General features: G+C 46.7%; 1 protein-coding gene across 1 annotated transcript; it reads left to right on the top strand.

Moving 5' to 3' along the window:
- Positions 1-483: 483 nt before the first annotated feature.
- On the top strand, positions 484-20,014 carry LOC311146268 (glypican-3-like; the record flags this gene model as incomplete). Its single annotated transcript, XM_084182764.1, has 2 exons — positions 484-649; positions 19,830-20,014. 2 exons carry the CDS (start codon positions 484-486, stop codon positions 20,012-20,014), a joined length of 351 nt encoding a protein of 116 aa, XP_084038890.1.
- Positions 20,015-21,802: the final 1,788 nt, after the last annotated feature.

Genomic DNA, 21,802 nt, shown 5'->3' with positions numbered 1-21,802 from the left:
GATTGTCAATCAACTCAAGTGCCATTTGGAATTCCATTAAAGATGTACACGCAGTGGCCAGTTTATTAGGTACAACCAGTACCGAGTCGGACCCCACTTTGCCTCCAGAACAGCCTGAAAATATGATAATATTTATTCATATCTCCCCTTATTTGAACAGAGAGGGTGGGGGTCGAGCGAGAGGGGGAGAGTGAAAGCGCGCATGGCTTGAGGGAGAGAAGGAAGCATGCACGCAGTCGAACAGCGCCTGTGTTGAGTGTGGTACATCTACAAATCTTAGGCCACAATACTGTCTCAAATAAACTCAGTGTGGGATTGCCTTTATGCACTAAAACCAATAATGTGAGAACCCGATGCAGACGTCGTATCATGGACGTTTAATAGTATCAACTGCAACTTTTTTTTTGTGTCATTAATTTTTTAACCGGCCGTGAAATCATCGATTTACACTAAACCCACGGATAACTGGATTGAGATGCAGCAATGTCCCGAGGAATATGCCAACGCGTAAATTTCTGGTGGATTTTTGCAGTTATGTTTCTGGTGAAAGTAGTTGATGTTGGCGCATACAGCTGTCATGAGGTGAAGACCGCTTTCCAGGTGCGACAGATCGGCCCGCTGAAATGGGTACCGGAGACTCCTGGGACAGGTGAGTGTGTGCATTTCCCGCGGTCAGCAGTGACAGTTTACGTTTACATTTGAGTAATTTACGTTTAGCACTTTGCAGCGAGATCCTCCCGACTGTTGATCATTTTGAACTCAAATATAATAGCTTTTCTATTGCATTGCTTTCCAGGAGTTGGTTGAACTGTAGCCACCTCTCTTCTAAACTGTGTTGCTCTTGTAAGTTTAGTTTATTGAAATTAGAATTATGTTGGTAAATTAGAAGTGTTAGAAATGTTAGAAGGCTAACAAAGCTACCTTGTCAACACTTTGATCAACAATATGTACATATCTGGAAAATAAGCTTGTGAAACATAGATTCACAGTCAATAATGTCATTCCTCTGGCATGCTCCTGTCAGGAGCGCACGTGGTTCTCTGTACACACTCACTGATAGAAGTCATATTCTGAGAGCCGAGGCAAAGGAATACAATACTGACAGAACCAGGTAAAATTTGTTTTATATTGGATATTCTGTGAATATTCGTTTTTTCTCTCATCAATAGCTATTGAACCAAGCATGACATGACTATGAAAATGGTATATTCTGAATCCGGAGGATGGACAAAAATCCACAGCTTTTCGGGTGGGGGGGGGGGGGGGGGGTTCTTATGGATTTCAATCTTCAATAGCTCTTAGCATGCCATGACAATGAAAATGATATATTCTGAATCGGGGAGAATGGCAAAACATTTTTGGGGTCCCAAAAAAAAAAAATGTGTAAAAGAAAAAATCTACAACCAATCTTTTCCCCACACACTTTGTCTAAGAGCTATTGAAGATATAAAAAAATAATAATAATAATTAATTCACAAAAAAACTAAAACTTACATTTTTGTCCATCCTCCCCCGGTTCTGAATATATCAGTTTCATAGTCATGGCACACTTTGTGTAAGAGCTATTGAAGATTGAAATCCGAATATCCACCGAATATCCAATATGAAATTAATTTGACCTTGTACTGACAGACACCTCCAAGGTTCTGCCACATGACTCAGGCCAGAGGGGCGAACAGCTACAGAATGATGTTATTTTATTTAAAAAATATTTTACCCTTATTTTACCAGGTAAGTTGACTGAGAACACATTCTCATTTACAGCAACGACCTGGGGAATAGTTACAGTGGAGAAGAGGGAGGATGAATGAGCCAATATTGGAAACTGAGCATGATTAGATGGCCATGATGGTATGAGGGCCGGATTGGGAATTTAGCCAGAACACTGGGGTTAACACCCCTACTCTCCCCTGTTTCCAATTGGCTTATACAGTGATCTCACCGATTAGAAATAGGTCTACAAAAGTATAATATGTTCACACATGTTGCACAAGGGAAGGTTATTAGTGCTTTGGACAGGTGTTTTGCTCTAGGCATTTGGCACTAATCAAGAATTGGCATACTAAAGCAAATAACATTTCTAACTGAATTTGGATTTCTTATTGTGGGAGCATGCAACTGTTATATAGTAATTATATAGTCTACTAGTAAGACTTTTTTAAACAACATTTGTTAAATGTATTAATCACAATTCAATCAGGCCTACTGGAATCAAGATCGTATGGGTTTTTAATATCCTAATTTCCCTTTTAAAATCATGGAAAATATAGTATGGGTTTGTGGAGGTGCAAGGAAAGATGAGGGGGACTAATTAAAACATTTATTTATTTATCTCACAGCCAAGCATCCCTGTATCAACTCAGAAATAATATTGAATACATCACTAGAATCTTAATATATTTGCTATTTCACAGGGCCAACAGAGCTGCTTATCAAGCAAACATTCTGTCTTGAGAAATTAATAAATAATTGTTTTAAATAGCTTGGCAGGTTGCTCAACAAAGATACATTTTATAAACATTTTTTAGTCATTTAGCAGACGCTCTTATCCAGAGCGACTCACAGTTAGTGAGTGCATACATTTGTTTTTTTTCATACTGGCCCCCCATGAGAATCAAACCCACAACCCTGGCGTTGCAAACACCATGCTCTACCAACTGAGCTACACGGGACCTGTGGCTTCTGAAGCCCAAGCTCTGAGCCAGAGAAAACCAGAGTGAGGGGAGAGAGTCTCATAAACTAGAATCTATGTAGAGACATAGTGTTACTGAGGTTTTCCTCAGTTTCAAGACTGTAAATCAGATTTCTTAGTAATTCCACGGCTGCATATGATGCTGAGATCTGATGCTTTTGGACCTATTCAGAACAAATATGAAATGGGTCATGGGAAAGGAACTTGAGTGCAAGTTTCAGACTGATACAGGATAGTCTTTTGGACATCATCTATCTAAGAGCATGTCTCCATATCTGTATGGAACATTAGGCAGACAGTAGCATTAGTCTTATGGAGGTTTGGCTACACCACAGGTCCATGGTTAGCTTTGTTGGTTAGCATATAATGACTGAGATTAGGAAAACGGATCCTAGATATGTTTCGGATGGCATAAACTATCTGGAGCAAGCAGGGAAGACTGTGGTTTGGGCTTCTATCCAGCTATGTTGATTTGATTCAAAACTCATTCCCTGGGGAGAGCTGGTGTGGAGAGAAACAAAACACTTATCATCACCAAGGCTAACTACACTCCTGACACTTATCATCACCAAGGCTAACTACACTCCTGACACTTATCATCACCAAGGCTAACTCCATTCCTGACACTTATCATCACCAAGGCTAACTACACTCCTGACACTTATCATCACCAAGGCTAACTCCACTCCTGACACTTATCATCACCAAGGCTAACTCCTACTCCTGACACTTATCATCACCAAGGCTAACTACATTCCTGACACTTATCATCACCAAGGCTAACTACACTCCTGACACTTATCATCACCAAGGCTAACTACACTCCTGACACTTATCATCACCAAGGCTAACTACATTCCTGACACTTATCATCACCAAGGCTAACTACACTCCTGACACTTATCATCACCAAGGCTAACTCCACTCCTGACACTTATCATCACCAAGGCTAACTACACTCCTGACACTTATCATCACCAAGGCTAACTACACTCCTGACACTTATCATCACCAAGGCTAACTCCACTCCTGACACTTATCATCACCAAGGCTAACTACACTCCTGTCTCTCGTCTCTTCTCTGTGGTTCTGTTTCTCTTTGGGATGTATGTGTGGTAAACATTTTCGGTCTCTTTCCTTCTCACGGCCTTCACATGTGAAAATAATACAAAGGAATGTTTAGAAGACAAGGCAGTTATCATCACCAAGGCCAACCGAGCCTCTCCTCTCGATTCTGCTCTTATTATTCCATCTTTCAAATATTTGCGGTAACGTCTTCATTTCTCTAAGGCCTTTGGAAAGTTTGGGAAACAGAAATAATGTTAGCCTTAAAAAATCCTGACAGTATTTCTTGGTTTCTATGCCCGGATTGATCCTGTTTCAATTGAATAAGAACATTGTGGACGTAAAAAGCGTTTTGATCCCGGGACTTCCCTCTCAGAGAAACCATAGTGTGTCTTTTGAATCGGAGCAGAGGGCTAGCGGCTTCCAAAGATGACTCAGAGTCATGTGACATCTAATACCTACGTGGACACAAACCACAGCCACTGGCAGGCCATGTCTCACTGTGCGCCACATATAGGGGTAGAGGCCACCACTGCATCACGGCGTCTGACTCTGCATGCCGTAACAGGGAGAAGAGCAACAGATAGCCGCCCGTCGAACATACCTAGAGGTGCATCCAAACCACTCAATATATTTGTTTTGGTGGCGGTGGCGTCGTCCCGGGCAACGAACAGGGCATGTCAGTTCCAGGCAGAGCAGTAACTGGAGTAAGCCCCTTGCGAGACAACGCAGGGGAACAGGGCCTTGTGAAGATGTCACCAGTCTGAATGGAAGCATTTGAGCCACTGCATGACAAGCGTTTACAGCATGCAGCAGGCAGGGTATATGACAGCAGCTGACTGGCCTACAGGATAGAATGAGGTTTGGACTATTATGTGTGTTTGTGATTGGGGACAAAGTGAGAGCAGAGGCCTAAGGTTGGAATGAGTTGCATGCGTTGCCGTGTTTCCATCCATACTGTACTGTAGAGAAGGAAAGTCTACTGGTCTAGGTTCCCACCAAGGCCTTGGGACCTGACTGTCCACCTCAATTCACTGCTCTACCTCTCTTAGTCTCACTTTCTCCTTTATTTTTCCATCTAATTGCTCACCACCCTCTTTCTCTATCTCTCTCTCACTTTATCTCTACTTCAACCCCCTACCCCCAACTAATTCAACACAACCATATTTGCTCTAAACTCTTGTTTGTTGCTTTTTATTTGGAGTGGTCCAGAAGAGCTTGCTTTGTGTCAGGCCCATTCCCTCTTCAAAGTGCTGACCAGGGGATAGGGAGTGAGAATACGAGGGGGCCTGTGTGTACAACTCCGACTCCGACTCTCAGATCAATCGCCAAACATAGCAACGCTTGACATTTGAAGTGGCGAAACTCAGCTCTTTTCATACTTATGTGTGTTTGCTTTAGGGATTCAGTGCTGTGTTTCATTCATGTGTGGTGAACTGATTTCTCACTAAGTGCCTTAGGAGCGTGGCTGCGCCATCAGAGCCAGCCGATTTGATTCGGGGATCTGGAAATGAAAGAATGGCACTTGTATTGAATGCACGCATGTGATTTTGGTAACATTTATTTTACCATCCTAATTCAGTTGATCTTTACTTTGTATTTATTACTACAAAATCATATCATGATAGTGATATGTATCCTACTTTCTGGTACTTTTTTCCAAAGAAACTAACATTTAGTCGTTCAATTATTATGTTACTACCATTTGAAATATAATTTAATAAGACAATATAAGGTAAATAGCTGATTGTAGAACAAAGCTTAACTGAAGGCCTAATGTTTTTCTGGTGGTCCAGTCTTTGGTACCAAACCTAACCTATTGCAAGTAATAATATAATAATATGCCATTTAGCAGACGCTTTTATCCAAAGCGACTTACAGTCATGCGTGCATAATTTTTTTTTTTTGTGTGTATGGGTGGTCCCGGGGATCGAACCCACTACCTTAGCGTTACAAGCGCCGTGCTCTACCAGCTGAGCTACAGAGGACCACATATGAGGACCACACAAGTGTTCATACAGCTGCGTTACATGGAATACATTAGCTTTTAATGTCATACTTAAATGTGTGAAAATTAACATTATTTTAACAAGCCACAGGCCCAACCGCTTGTGTATTTACTAATTTAGGGCCCTCGTTTCTGCAATATGACAGGAAATCCATTGAATAGTAAATGGCTGTTAGTACCTGCAGGAATGCAATGTTTTATGAGATGCTCTTACGCCTCGATCACACCGACAGCATCATTGCGTTTTGGTACACCAGAAGTACATTCATTTCCAATGGAACGCTGCATTTGCCTTGCAGCATTGCGTTGCAGAGGCAGTTGCAGTGTGTTTTGTGTGGTGCATACGTTGGATTTATTGAACGTATGCATCAAATTGTATGCATAGACAGCTTGACAGAAATGGTTGCAGAAGGTGAATGTTTAAGTTTTGTTAATGATGTTCAGATGATGCTGCGTACCATTTTGCGCAATGACGCTGTAGGTGTGTTCGAAGCGTTAAACGTACCTAGGATATGGTATTTAATGAAACAGACTTAAATTATTCCAGCTCCAAATGCTCACTCTCCAGACACTTAATAACCACTCTATGGCCCTTCAGTTAATAAATAGTGGGTTTGTCCTGCTGCCAGCTCACGCGTTAGGAGACTTTAAGTAATCAATGACACAGAGTTGCTAATCCTGTGATTATTTTTAAAAGTTATGACCACACCGGCCGCTGTGATGTGCTCGCCAACAATCTATATAGAGATTACAAGGGCGTTCTGACCTAGCGCTTTGGAGATCAATTAGAGGGCAGGCGTGGAGGCGCTCCATTCATAAACACCCATGCGCTACAGTTGGCCGCCACGTCCGCCGTCCCGTGGCCTGGCCTGTCTAGATATGGTCACCTCATCTCTGTGTGGCTCAGATAATTACATTCTATGGTCTACCAAGGCTGCTCAGATCACTGTCTGCACGCAAAACATAGACAGTCTGGCATCCTGCTGACTTTTCATTATCAGTTATGATAATGTAATATGAGAATGCAACTAACAGTTCAGTACATGTGGTACCATGTGCGACTCAAACCAGAACTCAGTTGCTGTAAGCACCAGTGTTCCTATCAACCGAGCCATCAGAAGTCTTTCGCTGTGTCCGAATACCCATACTAGCATACTACATGCTTAAACTGCATACTCTTTTCGGCGTTTGATCTAGTAGAATTCACTCGTCATTTCTGACACGTGTTTGACAACAGCTGATAATCAGATAAATTGACGCGCTGTGCCAAAATGAACGAATGGTGGGAGTCAATGCAATCACGCATTAGATGACACATTCTGAGTACTATGTTCGAAATTTCACATACTATAACACTTTTTTTCACATACTATTTAGTACGCTAGTGTGGGTATTCGGACGCGGACACTGTTTTCATCTTTGAGTTTTGCTTAGCTCCAACACAAAGACAGGGTTCACATCATGTGTTTATGTTAAGGGAATGGGAACGCAGGATGTTATCACATGTTGCCACATCCTTGCCTGGTTACAGCATCAAAGCATCTGGCAGCAACTCTAAGCTAATGATGCCCTTTGATTGGCTGCACTTATTTTAGGCTCCTTCAAACAGGGCCTTCTCAGAGGGGAAGCATACACATGGTGCACACACACACCCTCCAACCCAACCTCTATAGTCAATGTAAAGCCTCAGAGTCTTTGGTATGCTTTTCTGTACCCCAGCTTCACAACCCTACCTGCTCAATAATGATCCCAGAAATCTCTCAACAGCTTTATCTTTCATAAAAGAGGACTTTTGTGGCTGTATGCAAAAAACACAATAAACAAACTGCCAAGAGATGGAGTTGAAGACACAGAAAGTACTTGAAACATTTTCAATGAAAGTATTTCCAATGCCACTCATTACCATCCCACATAGATACAACTTTACAGTGTAGTTTGGTCAAATGCAATATTGTCCGTTCACTGTCTGTAGCCTTGACAAAGTAAGTTTGGCATGCCCTTAGCAGGTAACCAGCTCTGTTACAGAACTTCCCCACAACCTCTTTAATGTTCTCGGTCTAATCCCTGTCCCATCAGTGTCATCCCAGTCTGAATCTGCTTTATGTGTCTGAGTTGGGCTAGACTCAGGATCTCTTATTGGATTTCAGTCTAAGTCACACTGGTCTGGTGGGTGTTTATTGTATACCAGCCATGTCCCTGGCTTATTGAGTTTCTCTTCTGCGCCGTAAACTGGCCAATTCTTCCTTCATAAAACTTGTTTCATAACACCGAATAGGCAACGACTACCAGGTAGATTGGCTTTTGCGTCATAGTTATAACTGCCTTAAAAAAGCTGGAGGATGATGGAAAGGCTGGGGTTGAAGGGAGCTTTCTTTGTGTATGCTCCTCCGCTCCTCAGGGATGTTAGTATAGAATGAAAGCATCAGCAGCAGAGGCTAGCAGGTATTCTGGGAGAGTAAGCCCAGTAGTAAGGGCCTCAGGGTCAGACAGCTGTCTGGACAGACAGTCAGAGTGCTGTGGATAGGGGGCCTGTGGCTGAAGCTGAACCCTCTTAATTGTTTTAAAGCACCCTCTTTTCAAACCTCTCTACCTCCACATCCAACAGCCCCTAGTGCCCACCAACCCTGTCATCAGCCCTCGGCTCTACCCCAACATCAAATAGTCTGCCAGTCCCCATCCCCTGTTTCCCCCCCAATCTTCAACTCTTCTGATGTCACGGTTCTCTAAGACCGAACCCAGAAGCAGACCAGGACAAGGTGAGTTGAACGAATGTGAGTGTTTATTTACAGATAAAAGATGCAGAATAGTCCAGGAGACGGAGCGGGTGGCGGAGATGAGTAGGTGGTGGTGAAGTGGCAGATGAACTGATGGCACGGCAGGGGTTGGGTGAAGGTTCCGGGAGAATGATGTTTATGGCTAACGATCCGGCAGGGAATGGATGTCAGGTCAGAGCTTATGAAGGGGTGATGATCAGGACCAGGTGTGCCGAAGCTGATGAGAAGCAGGTGCGGGTAATCGAGAGATCACCCGCCTAGCAACGTCGCCCGGCAACCGGACAGGGTGCGTTCAGGCACCTTCGGGAAACAGGAGATACAGAGCAGAAAAACGGCAACACAGGCAGGAACAGACTCAGGACGCAGGGTTCATGACAGTACACCCCCTCCGACGAACGCCACCGGGCGGACTACCCGGAGCGCCAGGATGGAGGCGGTAGAAGTCACGAAGGAGGTCAGCATCAAGGATCTGACGCCGAGGAATCCAACTCCTCTCCTCAGGACCATACCCCTCCCAGTCCACGAGATACTGGAAACCCCGGCCCCGCCGTCTGGAATCCATGATGCGGCGCACCATGTAGACAGGACCTCCTCCGATCATCCGAGGAGGAGGAGGAGGAGGTGGAGGGGGCAACAGAGGGCTGAGGAGAACAGGCTTGAGGCAGGAGACATGGAAGGTGGGATGGACTCTGAGCGTACTAGGCAACTTGAGTCGAACCACAACAGGATTAATCACTCTCTCCACCACAAACGGACCAATGAACCTCGGCGAAAGTTTCCTTGACTCAGTCCGCAGAGGAAGGTCCCGTGTAGCCAACCAGACCCTATCTCCGATTGCATAAGCGGGGGCTGGAATACGGCGACGATTCGCCTGGAGCTGATACCGGTCAGAAACTCTAAGGAGGGCCTTTCTGGCCCGATGCCAGGTCCGGTGGCAACGACGAATGTGGGCCTGGACAGAGAGAACCGAGAGATCTTTCTCCTGAGAAGGAAACAAGGGGGGTTGGTAGCCGTATAGGCACTGGAAGGGAGACATCCCAGTGGCAGAAGTAGGGAGAGTATTGTGAGCATACTCAACCCAAGGCAACTGAGAGGCCCAAGAGGTGGGGTTGGAGGAAACAAGGCAGCGCAGCGTGGATTCCATCTTCTGGTTGGCTCTCTCCGCCTGTCCATTAGATTGGGGGTGAAATCCAGATGTAAGACTGACTGTAGCTCCAATGGCCAAATAGAAGGATTTCCAGACAGCAGAGGTGAACTGAGGGCCACGGTCGGAAACTATGTCACTGGGCAATCCGTGGACCCTGAAAACCTCCCTAACCAGGATCTTGGACGTCTCAGAGGCAGAGGGAAGCTTGGAGATGGGCACAAAGTGGGCGAACTTGCTGAATCGGTCCACAATAGTCAGAATGACCGTGTTCCCCTCAGAAGAGGGCAACCCAGTGACAAAGTCCAGAGCCAGATGCGACCATGGTCGCCGGGGGATCGGTAGGGGGTGAAGAAGTCCAGAGCTGGGCCGATTGGCACTCTTGTTCTGCGCACAAACTGGAGAGGCAGCAACAAACCTCCGAGTATCTTCTCCCATGGCAGGCCACCAAAATCGTCTGCGTAGAAGCGCCATCGTCCGAGCCACGCCAGGGTGACAAGCCATCTTGCTGGCGTGGGACCATTGGAGGACAGCCGAACGAACCGACTCAGGCACAAACAACCGACCGGGTGGACCGTTACCGGGGCCGGGCTGCGTCCGAAGGACCGCCATAACCTCCTCCTCAATCCTCCACATAACGGCTCCCACGACAAGGTTCCGGGGAAGAATCGTCTCAGTCTTGGCCCCACTCTCCTCCGTCTTGGAGAACATCCGGGACAAGGCGTCCGCCTTGCCGTTCTTAGACCCCGTCAAGGAAAAATTAAAGCGTCCAAAAAACAACGACCACCTGGCCTGACGGGAGTTGAGACGTTTAGCCGATTGCACGTAAGCAAGATTCTTTTGGTCAGTCCAGACAACAAACGGTTGCTCCGCCCCCTCCAACCAGTGGCGCCACTCCTCCAAGGCAAGTTTCACCGCGAGAAGCTCCCGGTTACCCACATCGTAGTTCCTCTCCGTAGACGAAAGACGACGAGAGTAGTAGGCGCAGGGATGGAGTTTACCGTCAGTGGAGCATCGCTGGGACAGGATGGCGCCAACCCCCACATCAGACGCATCCACTTCAACGACAAACTGACGGGCAGTGTCAGGTTGAGAGAGAATCGGAGCGTTGGTGAATCGCCTCTTCAAATCCAGAAATGCTCGGTCCGCCTCAGGATTCCAACTGAAGGTTCTGGTACTAGAAGTCAGGGCAGTTAAAGGAGCGGCCACACGGCTGTAATCACGGATAAATCTCCGATAGAAATTCGCAAACCCCAGAAACCTCTGGAGCTGCAATCTCGTACCGGGCTGGGCCCAATCCAGAACCGCCCTAACCTTCTCTTGGTCCATCCTAATCTCTCCCCTGGAGATGATGTACCCGAGGAAGGATGTAGTGTGGGCGTGAAATTCACACTTCTCTGCCTTCACAAACAGGCGATTCTCCAGCAATCGCTGCAGAACCTGCTTGACATGCTGGACGTGGCTGGAAGGCTCCTTCGAGAAGATAAGAATGTCATCCAGGTAAACGAACACAAAAAGACCGATCATATCTCTCAGGACGTCATTCACCATACTCTGGAACACTGCTGGGGCATTGGTCAGTCCAAACGGCATCACCTGATACTCGAAATGACCCATCGGTGTATTGAAACCAGTCAACTACTCGTCCCCCTCTCTGATCCGGACCAGATGATACGCATTGCGTAGGTCCAGCTTGGTGAACACAGTAGCACCCTGTAAGGAGTCGAAAGCAGAGCTCATCAAGGGCAGGGGATACTTGTTCTTGACCGTGATATCATTCAACCCCCGATAATCAATACAAGGTCGAAGAGAGCCATCCTTTTTACTCACAAAGAAGAATCCTGCCCCCAGGGGTGATGACGAGGGACGAATGAGACCAGCAGCTAGGGACTCCTTTATGTAGGTCTCCAAAGCCTCACGTTCTGGTCGGGAGATGCTGTATAACCGTCCCTTGGGATAGGCAGCTCCAGGGAACAGGTTTATGGCACAATCATATGGTCGGTGGGGAGGGAGTGACAGAGCCCTCTGCTTACTGAACACTTCCCCCAAATCGTGATATGTCTCGGGAACCAGGGACAAATCTGGGGGGTTAGCCTCAATCACCTGACTGGGAACAGAATGGGAACAGGCAGTCTTGAGGCAGTTAGCATGACAATCAATGCTCCAACTAGTTACCTTGCCAGTCACCCAATCGAACGTGGGATTGTATTCTTTCAGCCATGGGTATCCAAGGACCAGAGGAACATGGGAAGAAGGCAAAATGAAGAATGAGATAACCTCAGAATGATTCCCTGACAACAGCATCTTAACCGGTTCAGTCCTCATCGTGATACGTGCCAGACTACTGCCGTTCAGAGTGGTAGCTTCAATGGCTTCCGGTAATCGCTCCTTGGAAAGCCCCAGCTGTTCCACCACGTCGGCATCAATAAAGCTTCCATCGGCACCTGAATCGACGAAAGCGTTAATCGCTAAACTCTGATTCCTGTTCATGAGGGTAGCCGGGAAACGGGGTCTGACAGGGGTATTGAGAGGTTGAAACTGGCTCGCTAAAAGTCCTCCCAACTTTAGCGAGCCGAGCAGTTAGACGGCCGCTGGGAACAAGTGGAGATGTAATGTCCCGATCTACCACAGTAGAGGCAGCGGTTGGTCTTACGTCTATGTTGGCGCTCCTCCTTGGTTAACCCGTGCCGCCCCACTTGCATGGGTTCAGAATCTGGAGGCAGGACCTCTCCACTAATCCCGTGTGGTGGACAATGATCGACGCATTCTGGTCCACCTCCTGACCCGACTGGAAACTGAGAAGCTGATTGATTGGACGGGCCCCATTGCTTCTCCCTCCTTCTCTCTCGAACTCTGTTATCCACCCGAATAGACAAAGCTACCAAACTGTCCAGGTCACTAGGCTCCGGATAGGAGATCAACTCATCCTTGAGTTGCTCCGACAGCCCCTGGTAAAAGGCAGCTTGCAGTGACTCCTCATTCCACCCACTCTCCACAGCCAATGTCCTGAATTCGACTACGAAGTCGGCAACGCTGCGAGTTCCTTGGCGAAGAGAAAACAGGCGCTTAGCTGCGTCCTTACCTCGGACTGGATGGTCAAACAGCTTCCTCATCTCTGCCGTGAACTGCTGGTATGACGCCATGCAGGTGTCCTGTCGTTCCCATACGGCTGAAGCCCACTCCAGGGCTCTACCACGCAGCAATTCAATAACAAAGGCTATCCTAGCCTTGTCTGTGGCGTAAGAGTGGGGCTGTAGATCGAACACTAATCCACACTGCATAAGAAAGGAACGGCATCTTCCCAAATCCCCTTCATACTTCTCAGGCGTCGGAACCTTGGGCTCACTGAAGGGCACAGCTCCAGAAGCGGCAGGCGAGAGAGGTGAAACCGGTGGTGGATTCTCCACCGGCAAACTGAGCTGAGCCTGGATCTTCGTCAGACTGGTAGAAAAGTTCCGAACCGATAACGCTATCTCCTGTAGCGCCGTGCTGTGTTGTCCCAACATCATCTCCTGATGGGTAATGGCATGGCGAACAGAGTCCAGGTCCGCTGGGTTCATTTATGGCCGGATCGTTCTGTCACGGTTCTCTAAGACCGAACCCAGAAGCAGACCAGGACAAGGTGAGTTGAACGAATGTGAGTGTTTATTTACAGATAAAAGATGCAGAATAGTCCAGGAGACGGAGCGGGTGGCGGAGATGAGTAGGTGGTGGTGAAGTGGCAGATGAACTGATGGCACGGCAGGGGTTGGGTGAAGGTTCCGGGAGAATGATGTTTATGGCTAACGATCCGGCAGGGAATGGATGTCAGGTCAGAGCTTATGAAGGGGTGATGATCAGGACCAGGTGTGCCGAAGCTGATGAGAAGCAGGTGCGGGTAATCGAGAGATCACCCGCCTAGCAACGTCGCCCGGCAACCGGACAGGGTGCGTTCAGGCACCTTCGGGAAACAGGAGATACAGAGCAGAAAAACGGCAACACAGGCAGGAACAGACTCAGGACGCAGGGTTCATGACATCTGACCTACATCCAACATTCCCTAATGTCCTCTGACTCTGTACTCAAACCCTCTACCCCCGCATCCAAAATACCACCAGTCCACTAAGCTTCAAGTGGCCCCACTACGACAACCTCTCTGCCCCCTCCTCTGCAATCCTCTGACCCACATCCAACTGCCCCCAGTGCCCCCCTGACCCTTCCCTCAACCTCTTTGCCACTACATCCAATAATCCACTAGACCTCTAGCGCCCCACATCCAACAATCTAACAGTCTACCAAGCCCCAAGTGCCCCCCGGCCCCAACACTCTCCTCAACCCGTCTGACCCACATCAAAGCCGCCTGGCCCTTGGCCTCTGGCTCTGGACCCCATCGCCAGTCACTGTGGGCACTGCCAGCTTGAAGCCTGAAAAAGCTAGACATTCCGGAGCGATTCAGGGCCGTCCAAAAATGCAGGTATGTGGCAGAGCCCCTTTTGAGCCATGTTTTCTTTCAACACGGCCCCGCCCAAGCACAGCAAATCAGAGTAAATATCCTGCAAGTTCACTGGATGAGACGACTAAAAAAGGAACACAGCGCTTCCTGAGGTGGAAGAGTCCGGTAGAGAGCGAGGCAGCAATATCTGAAGAGGACCAAACTCCTGCATTAATTAGCTGCTTTTCCACAAAGTTATTCCTGTTCTCTGAAAAATATATCCAAACAGTAGCACCAGGAAATTGCTGGCCTCCCTGTCAACAACCTATCCAAATCAAAACAACATTTTCACTCCTTATTGACCAGATGTGTGATGCAAGCGAATTGGGTCCGGGGATGTTTTTTAAAGATGGCTCGCTGGTTACCAAGGGCACATTTCTACCATTAAGACTTTCCTCCTGTTTTTAACAGCATGAATTTTGACTTGTGCACTCAAGGGTACTGAGACGTGGCGGAAGTAATTGTGACCAACAATTTGAGGCTTGGTGAATGGAGCGCTGGCTTAATACGGCCACTTAGTCAGGAGGTATTTGTCACCTGAAGCCGATTAGAGAATTAAAGGGCTGAGTTGACATCATTCTGACTCGGTACTCTGTGTGTGTGAATGTCTGGCCAGGCAGAACGAGCGGAGCGGTGCACACACTGATCGCTAATTAACCACCAGGACTTGTAGAGTTGGGCCTTGTCTTGCCCCACCAGCTCTCTTGGGTCTGTGTCAAATCACATTAGTGCTAAGGGACTGGAGGTATGCGCTGCAAGAGACTCAAACATTGTTCTATAGGGGGCAAGAGGTTTGCCCTATAAGGGACTTAAGCCATGTTGGGACCATGAGCGACAATGGCTGTTACCATAATTGTTTTTACCATAAATGCTTTTTGTTCTGAAAGAAAATATTTTGTCTAGCGGACATTGTCATAGTAACTGACTATATCTTAGACTCAACATCCTAAACTCTAATCCCAGTGAGGTTACTGTGTTTTCAAGCTTTTGTTTGGCCTACAGTATGTCTCAGATATTACGTTTACACAAAGGGAGGATTAGCAAAGGTAACTTCAACAGGCTGTGAATCACTTGCTATTGTTCAGTTCACTTTCACGTTGGACTATTTGCAAACACCCAATAATAAAGGACATGCAACAATCTGTTTGTAACTTTATAATAATGATAATATGCCATTTAGCAGACGCTTTTATCCAAAGCGACTTACAGTCATGCGTGCATAAATTTTTGTGTATGGGTGGTCTCGGGGATCAAACCCACTACCTTGGTGGTATAAGCGCCGTGCTCTACCAGCTGAGCTACAGAAGACCACTCACCCCACAAGCATGAAAACACTGGTTCTTCTCATCAGCCTTCAATAAAGTACATAACAGCAATCTACCCACCCTGTGGACAACATGCATTAGACCTTGGTTCTAATCAATGTTCTGGAATATTCCTGACACCGTTGACCTGCCCTGAAAACGGTGGTTGGTGGCTGTAGCTCCCAAAGTCTTTGTGGGAATCACATTCTCCCCCGTCACTAGTTGTTAGTTTCATATTGGAGATAACACACAGAGTGGCGAGCCAGCCAGGAGAGAAAGGGTCAGGGACATACAGTACCAGTCAAAAGTTTGGACACACCTGCTCTATCTACTACTTCTTTATTTTTTACTATTTTCTATATTGTAGAATAATAGTGAAGACGTCAAAACTATGAAATAACACACATGGAATCATGTAGTAACCAAAAAGTGTTAAACAAATCAAAATATATTTTATATTTGAGATTCTTCAAATAGCCACCCTTTGCCTTGATGACAGCTTTGCACACTCTTGGCATTCTCTCAACCAGCTTCACCTGGAATGCTTTTCCAACAGTCTTGAAGGAGTTCCCACATAAGCTGAGCACTTGTTGGCTGCTTTTTCTTCACTCTGCGGTCTGACTCATCCCAAACCATCTCAATTGGGTTGAGGTCGGGGGATTGTGGAGGCCAGGTCATCTGATGCAGCACTCCATCACTCTCCTTCTTGGTAAATAGCCTTTACACAGCGTGGAGGTGTGTTGGGTCACTGTTCTGTTGAAAAACTAATGATAGTCCCACTAAGCCCAAACCAGATGGGACGGCGTATCGCTGCAGAATGCTGTGGTAGCCATGCTGGTTAAGTGTGAATTCTAAATAAATCACAGACAGTGTCACCAGCAAAGCACCCCCACACCATAACACCTCCTCCTCCATGCTTTACGGTGGGAAATAAACATGCGGAGATCATCCGTTCACCCACACCGCGTCTCACAAAGACACGGTGGTTGCAACCAAAAATCTCAAATTTGGACTCCAGACCAAAGGACACATTTCCACTGGTCTAATGTCCATTGCTCGTGTTTCTTGGCCCAAGCAAGTCTCTTCTTATTGGTGTCCTTTAATAGTTGTTTCTTTGCAGCAATTCGACCATGAAGGCCTGATTCACACAGTCTCCTCTGAACAGTTGATGTTGAGATGTGTCTGTTACTTGAACTCTGTGAAGCATTTATTTGGGCTGCAACTCTAATGAACTTATCCTCTGCAGCAGAGGTAACTCTGGGTCTTCCATTCCTGTGACGGTCCTCATGAGAGCCAGTTTCATCATAGCGCTTCATGGTTTTTGCGACTGCACTTGAAGAAACTTTCAAAGTTCTTGAAATGTTCCGTATTGACTGACCTACATGTCTTAAAGTAATGATGGACTGTTGTTTCTCTTTGCTTATTTGAGCTTTTCTTGCCATAATATGGACTTGGTCTTTTACCAAATAGGGCTATCTTCTGTATACCTTGTCACAGCACAACTGATTGGCTCAAACGCATTAAAGGAAATCAATTCCACAAATTAACTTTTAACAATGCACACCTGTTAATTGAAATCCATTCCAGGTGACTACCTCATGAAGCTGGTTGAGAGAATGCCAAGAGTGTGCAAAGCTGTCATCAAGGCAAAGGGTGGCTACTTTGAAGAATCTCAAATATAAAATATATTTTCATTTGTTTAACACTTTTTTGGTTACTACATGATTTCATATGTATTATTTCATACTGTTGATATCTTCACTATTATTCTGCAATGTAGAAAATAGTAAAAATAAAGAAAAACCCTTGAATGAGTAGGTGTGTCCAAACTTTTGACTGGTACTGTAGAGAGAGAAGGATTCTGGGAAAGAGACGAGGAGAGATGGGGTCAGGAACAGAGAGAGTGAGAGGTCTGGGATAGAGAGAGTGTGAGACGAGGTCAGCATAGGGCTTGGTACCAAGAACAAGGGCTTGGAGACAGACAGACAGACAGACAGAGCCAGATAAAGGGAGAGAGGTGGAGTCTGGGAAAGAACAGGATAAACGAGACAGACAGATAGCTAGAGACAGAGAACAGGAGGAAATAAAGAACCAGACAGAAGAAGGAAGGGAGTTGGGGGACAAATAAAAGGAGACAGACAGACAGACAGACAGACAGACAGACAGACAGACAGACAGACAGACAGACAGACAGACAGACAGACAGACAGACAGACAGACAGACAGACAGACAGACAGACAGACAGACAGACAGACAGACAGATAGAGGGAGAGAGTGTGGAGAGACGTGTGGAGGTCAAGCCAGTCGTGACTCCACTCCTCAGAGATTGGAACAGATGGGGGCTCAGTGGACTCTCTATCTCTGGGTAATTAAGTTATAGCCATGTGTGGCAAGGGACATGCCAAACAAATGAGAGAGAGAGAGAGAGAGAATGAGACGAGTGCGACCCTATTGTGTTACAGGGGTGGATTTGGACTAGGGAAGCACTAGTCACTAGCCCCGGCGATTAGGCCCATGCTTTCGGGGTCCAGTTACACCACCTGCGCCCCACTCCCCTTGCCTTTCCACCCAACCCCCAAAATGAGTTATCATATCAGGCCACAGACTTATGAGCACCTGGCTAGAGAGGACGAGGTGGTGGGGGACGAGGGTGGTGGGGGACGAGGGTGGTGGGGGACGAGGGTGGTGGGGGACAGCAAGGGGGGAACAGGCGGAGGGTGAGAGTTTTAATACCACATTCTCTGCTCTGCTAATTGTGGCCAGCCTCTGTGATGTCATGGCCTTGTTTATCTATGTAACTGACAGTATGAGAGGGGCCGAGGAGGGTGTCAGGCAGCGTGTCACGACAGGGTGGACTCTAATGTGGGAACTGTGTTGATGTCATGGTGCCTGATTGAGCCTCACTTAGGATCATATTAGATCATTGCCTTTGATGTGGTTTATTATGAGCCAAGATATTGTGGCCAGTGCTAGTCCAGTTTATAGAGGGATGTAAATGTTGTGACTCACATGGGTGTGTGTGTGTGTGTGTGTGTGTGTGTGTGTGTGTGTGCATGTGCCAGCATAGGCTATAGGCCAATGTGCAAGCACATTCACCAATACTATTTATACACCAAGCAGAGTTTGTATTTTTAGCGGCAAGCTAAGCATGTATGAAATCGTATATAATTGTATATACTTTGCCTTGTTCTCTCCTTTAAAAAATAAATAATATGATATGTTTCTGAACACTTCTACATTAATATTTACGGATAATCATCAATGAATGGTGAATAATGCTGAAAATTACAGATGCACGAAGATCATGCCCCCAAAACATGATAACATCTCACCAGTGCCAGTAACGGGGAAGGTTAGCATTTTTTTGGAAGTACGATATTTATGCCTCTGTAACATTTTCACTCATCATTACTCACAATTAATTCAGGATTCTCCGCAATCATGATCGCATCCACATTAATGTAAAAGTGTTCAGAAACATATTATTTTCTTATTTATAATAAAAGTGACTCCAAAATGACACAATACATTATTTACCATTCATTTCTATTTGGAAAGGGAAAGGTAAAGGGGGATACCTAGTCAGTTGTACAACTGAATGCATTCAACCAAAATGTGTATCCCGCATTTAACCCAACCCCTCTGAATCAGAGAGGTGCAGTTAAATGCACACATAATTGTGCACAACATAATCCAAAACACAACCAAAACAACCTGCAAATGCATCCAACAAGTTTGTAGAGTCACAAGCTTGATGTAGTCATTGCGTGCTAGGAATATGGGACCAAATACTTAACTTTTTCTTAAATGTAATACACTATAAATGAATTTGTCCAAATACGTATGACACCTTCAAATTGGGGGACTAGATACAAAAAGTGCATTAATTTCTAAACGGTAAAACAGATATGAATGAAAAAGCCTTCAACTAAAAGGTGACTTACTGTACTGTTGCCTCATATAAAACATTTGATCTCAAATCCAAAATGGATAGAGACAAATTAAAAGGTTTAGCTTCACTGTCCAAATAAATATGTAGGGGAGTGTATATATATATATACGAAGCTAAACCTTTTAATTTGTCTCTATCCATTTTGGATTTGAGATCAAATGTTTTATATGAGGCAACAGTACAGTAAGTCACCTTTTATTTGAAGGCTTTTTCATGCATATATGTTTTACCGTTTAGAAATGAATGCACTTATATATATATATATATATATTTGTGTTTTGTCCACACGTACTTAAAGAAATATGGTCTTATAAGCCCATACAGGCTGGGCACCAATTGGTGTCTAACACTGATTTTTTTTTTTTTTTATAATAAACACCTAACCCTGTAATGTCTCCCTCTCCCTCTGTCCCATCAGATGTGGACCTGTTGGTGTGTAAGCACCAGGGCCCGTCCTGCTGCACCCGCAAGATGGAGGAGAGCTACCAGGTGGCGGTGAGACGAGAGACCCTCCAGAATGTCCGCTCCTACAGCTTCGAGCTGAAGTACCTCATCTCCGGCCACGCTACCGCCTTCCAGGGTAAGAAGAGGGCCAGGGGATAGTTGGGATGGGATGGGAAGGACTTGTAGTGAATAGTGATAGTGGGACATGTGAGGGATTTCAACCAAAAACATAGAGATAAAGGAACTCTTTCTGTTTGTAAAACAGGTACTTTTTGGCCAATTTGGCAAAAACTTCAATGTCCTGATCCACAAGAAAGGGAATGGAACATACGAGAGAAAGCCACTTTATAGTACTTGATAGAGGCCTGTGAACGCAGATCTTTGTGGAGAGGGTAGACTAGGGAGGGTAGGTAGGGAGGGTTGGAGGTAGCTGGGTTATGGAGAGGGTAGACTAGGGAGGGTAGGTAGGGAGGGTTGGAGGTAGCTGGGTTATGGAGAGGGTAGACTAGGGAGGGTAGGTAGGGAGGGTTGGAGGTAGCTGGGTTATGGAGAGGGTAGACTAGGGAGGGTAGGTAGGGAGGGTTGGAGGTAGCTAGGTTATGGAGAGGGTAGACTAGGGAGGGTAGGTAGGGATGGTTGGAGGTAGCTGGGTTATGGAGAGGGTAGACTAGGGAGGATAGGTAGGGAGGGTTGGATGTAGCTGGGTTATGGGGAGGGTAGACTAGGGAGGGTAGGTAGGGAGGGTTGGAGGTAGCTGGGTTATGGAGAGGGTAGACTAGGGAGGGTAGGTAGGGAGGGTTGGAGGTAGCTGGGTTATGGAGAGGGTAGACTAGGGAGGGTAGGTAGGGAGGGTTGGAGGTAGCTAGGTTATGGAGAGGGTAGACTAGGGAGGGTAGGTAGGGATGGTTGGAGGTAGCTGGGTTATGGAGAGGGTAGACTAGGGAGGGTAGGTAGGGAGGGTTGGAGGTAGCTAGGTTATGGAGAGGGTAGACTAGGGAGGGTAGGTAGGGAGGGTTGGCAGTAGCTGGGTTGTGGAGAGGGTAGACTAGGGAGGGTAGGTAGGGAGGGTTGGAGGTAGCTAGGTTATGGAAAGGGTAGACTAGGGAGGGTAGGTAGGGAGGGTTGGCAGTAGCTGGGTTGTGGAGAGGGTAGACTAGGGAGGGTAGGTAGGGAGGGGTGCAGTAGCTGGGTTGTGGAGAGGGTAGACTAGGGAGGGTAGGTAGGGAGGGTTGGAGGTAGCTAGGTTATGGAGAGGGTAGACTAGGGAGGGTAGGTAGGGATGGTTGGAGGTAGCTGGGTTATGGAGAGGGTAGACTAGGGAGGGTAGGTTGGGAGGGTTGGAGGTAGCTAGGTTATGGAGAGGGTAGACTAGGGAGGGTAGGTAGGGATGGTTGGAGGTAGCTGGGTTATGGAGAGGGTAGACTAGGGAGGGTAGGTAGGGAGGGTTGGAGGTAGCTAGGTTATGGAGAGGGTAGACTAGGGAGGGTAGGTAGGGAGGGTTGGCAGTAGCTGGGTTGTGGAGAGGGTAGACTAGGGAGGGTAGGTAGGAAGGGTTGGAGGTAGCTAGGTTATGGAGAGGGTAGACTAGGGAGGGTAGGTAGGGAGGGTTGGCAGTAGCTGGGTTGTGGAGAGGGTAGACTAGGGAGGGTAGGTAGGGAGGGTTGCAGTAGCTGGGTTGTGGAGAGGGTAGACTAGGGAGGGTAGGTAGGGAGGGTTGGAGGTAGCTAGGTTATGGAGAGGGTAGACTAGGGAGGGTAGGTAGGGATGGTTGGAGGTAGCTGGGTTATGGAGAGGGTAGACTAGGGAGGGTATGTAGGGAGGGTTGGAGGTAGCTGGGTTATGGAGAGGGTAGACTAGGGAGGGTAGGTAGGGAGGGTTGGAGGTAGCTAGGTTATGGAGAGGGTAGACTAGGGAGGGTAGGTAGGGAGGGTTGGCAGTAGCTGGGTT

Source organism: Coregonus lavaretus (genome assembly GCF_964263955.1).
Source record: "Coregonus lavaretus genome assembly, chromosome: 19".
NCBI classification, from domain to species: Eukaryota; Metazoa; Chordata; class Actinopteri; order Salmoniformes; family Salmonidae; genus Coregonus; species Coregonus lavaretus.
This window is presented reverse-complemented; position numbering and strand designations above follow the sequence as displayed.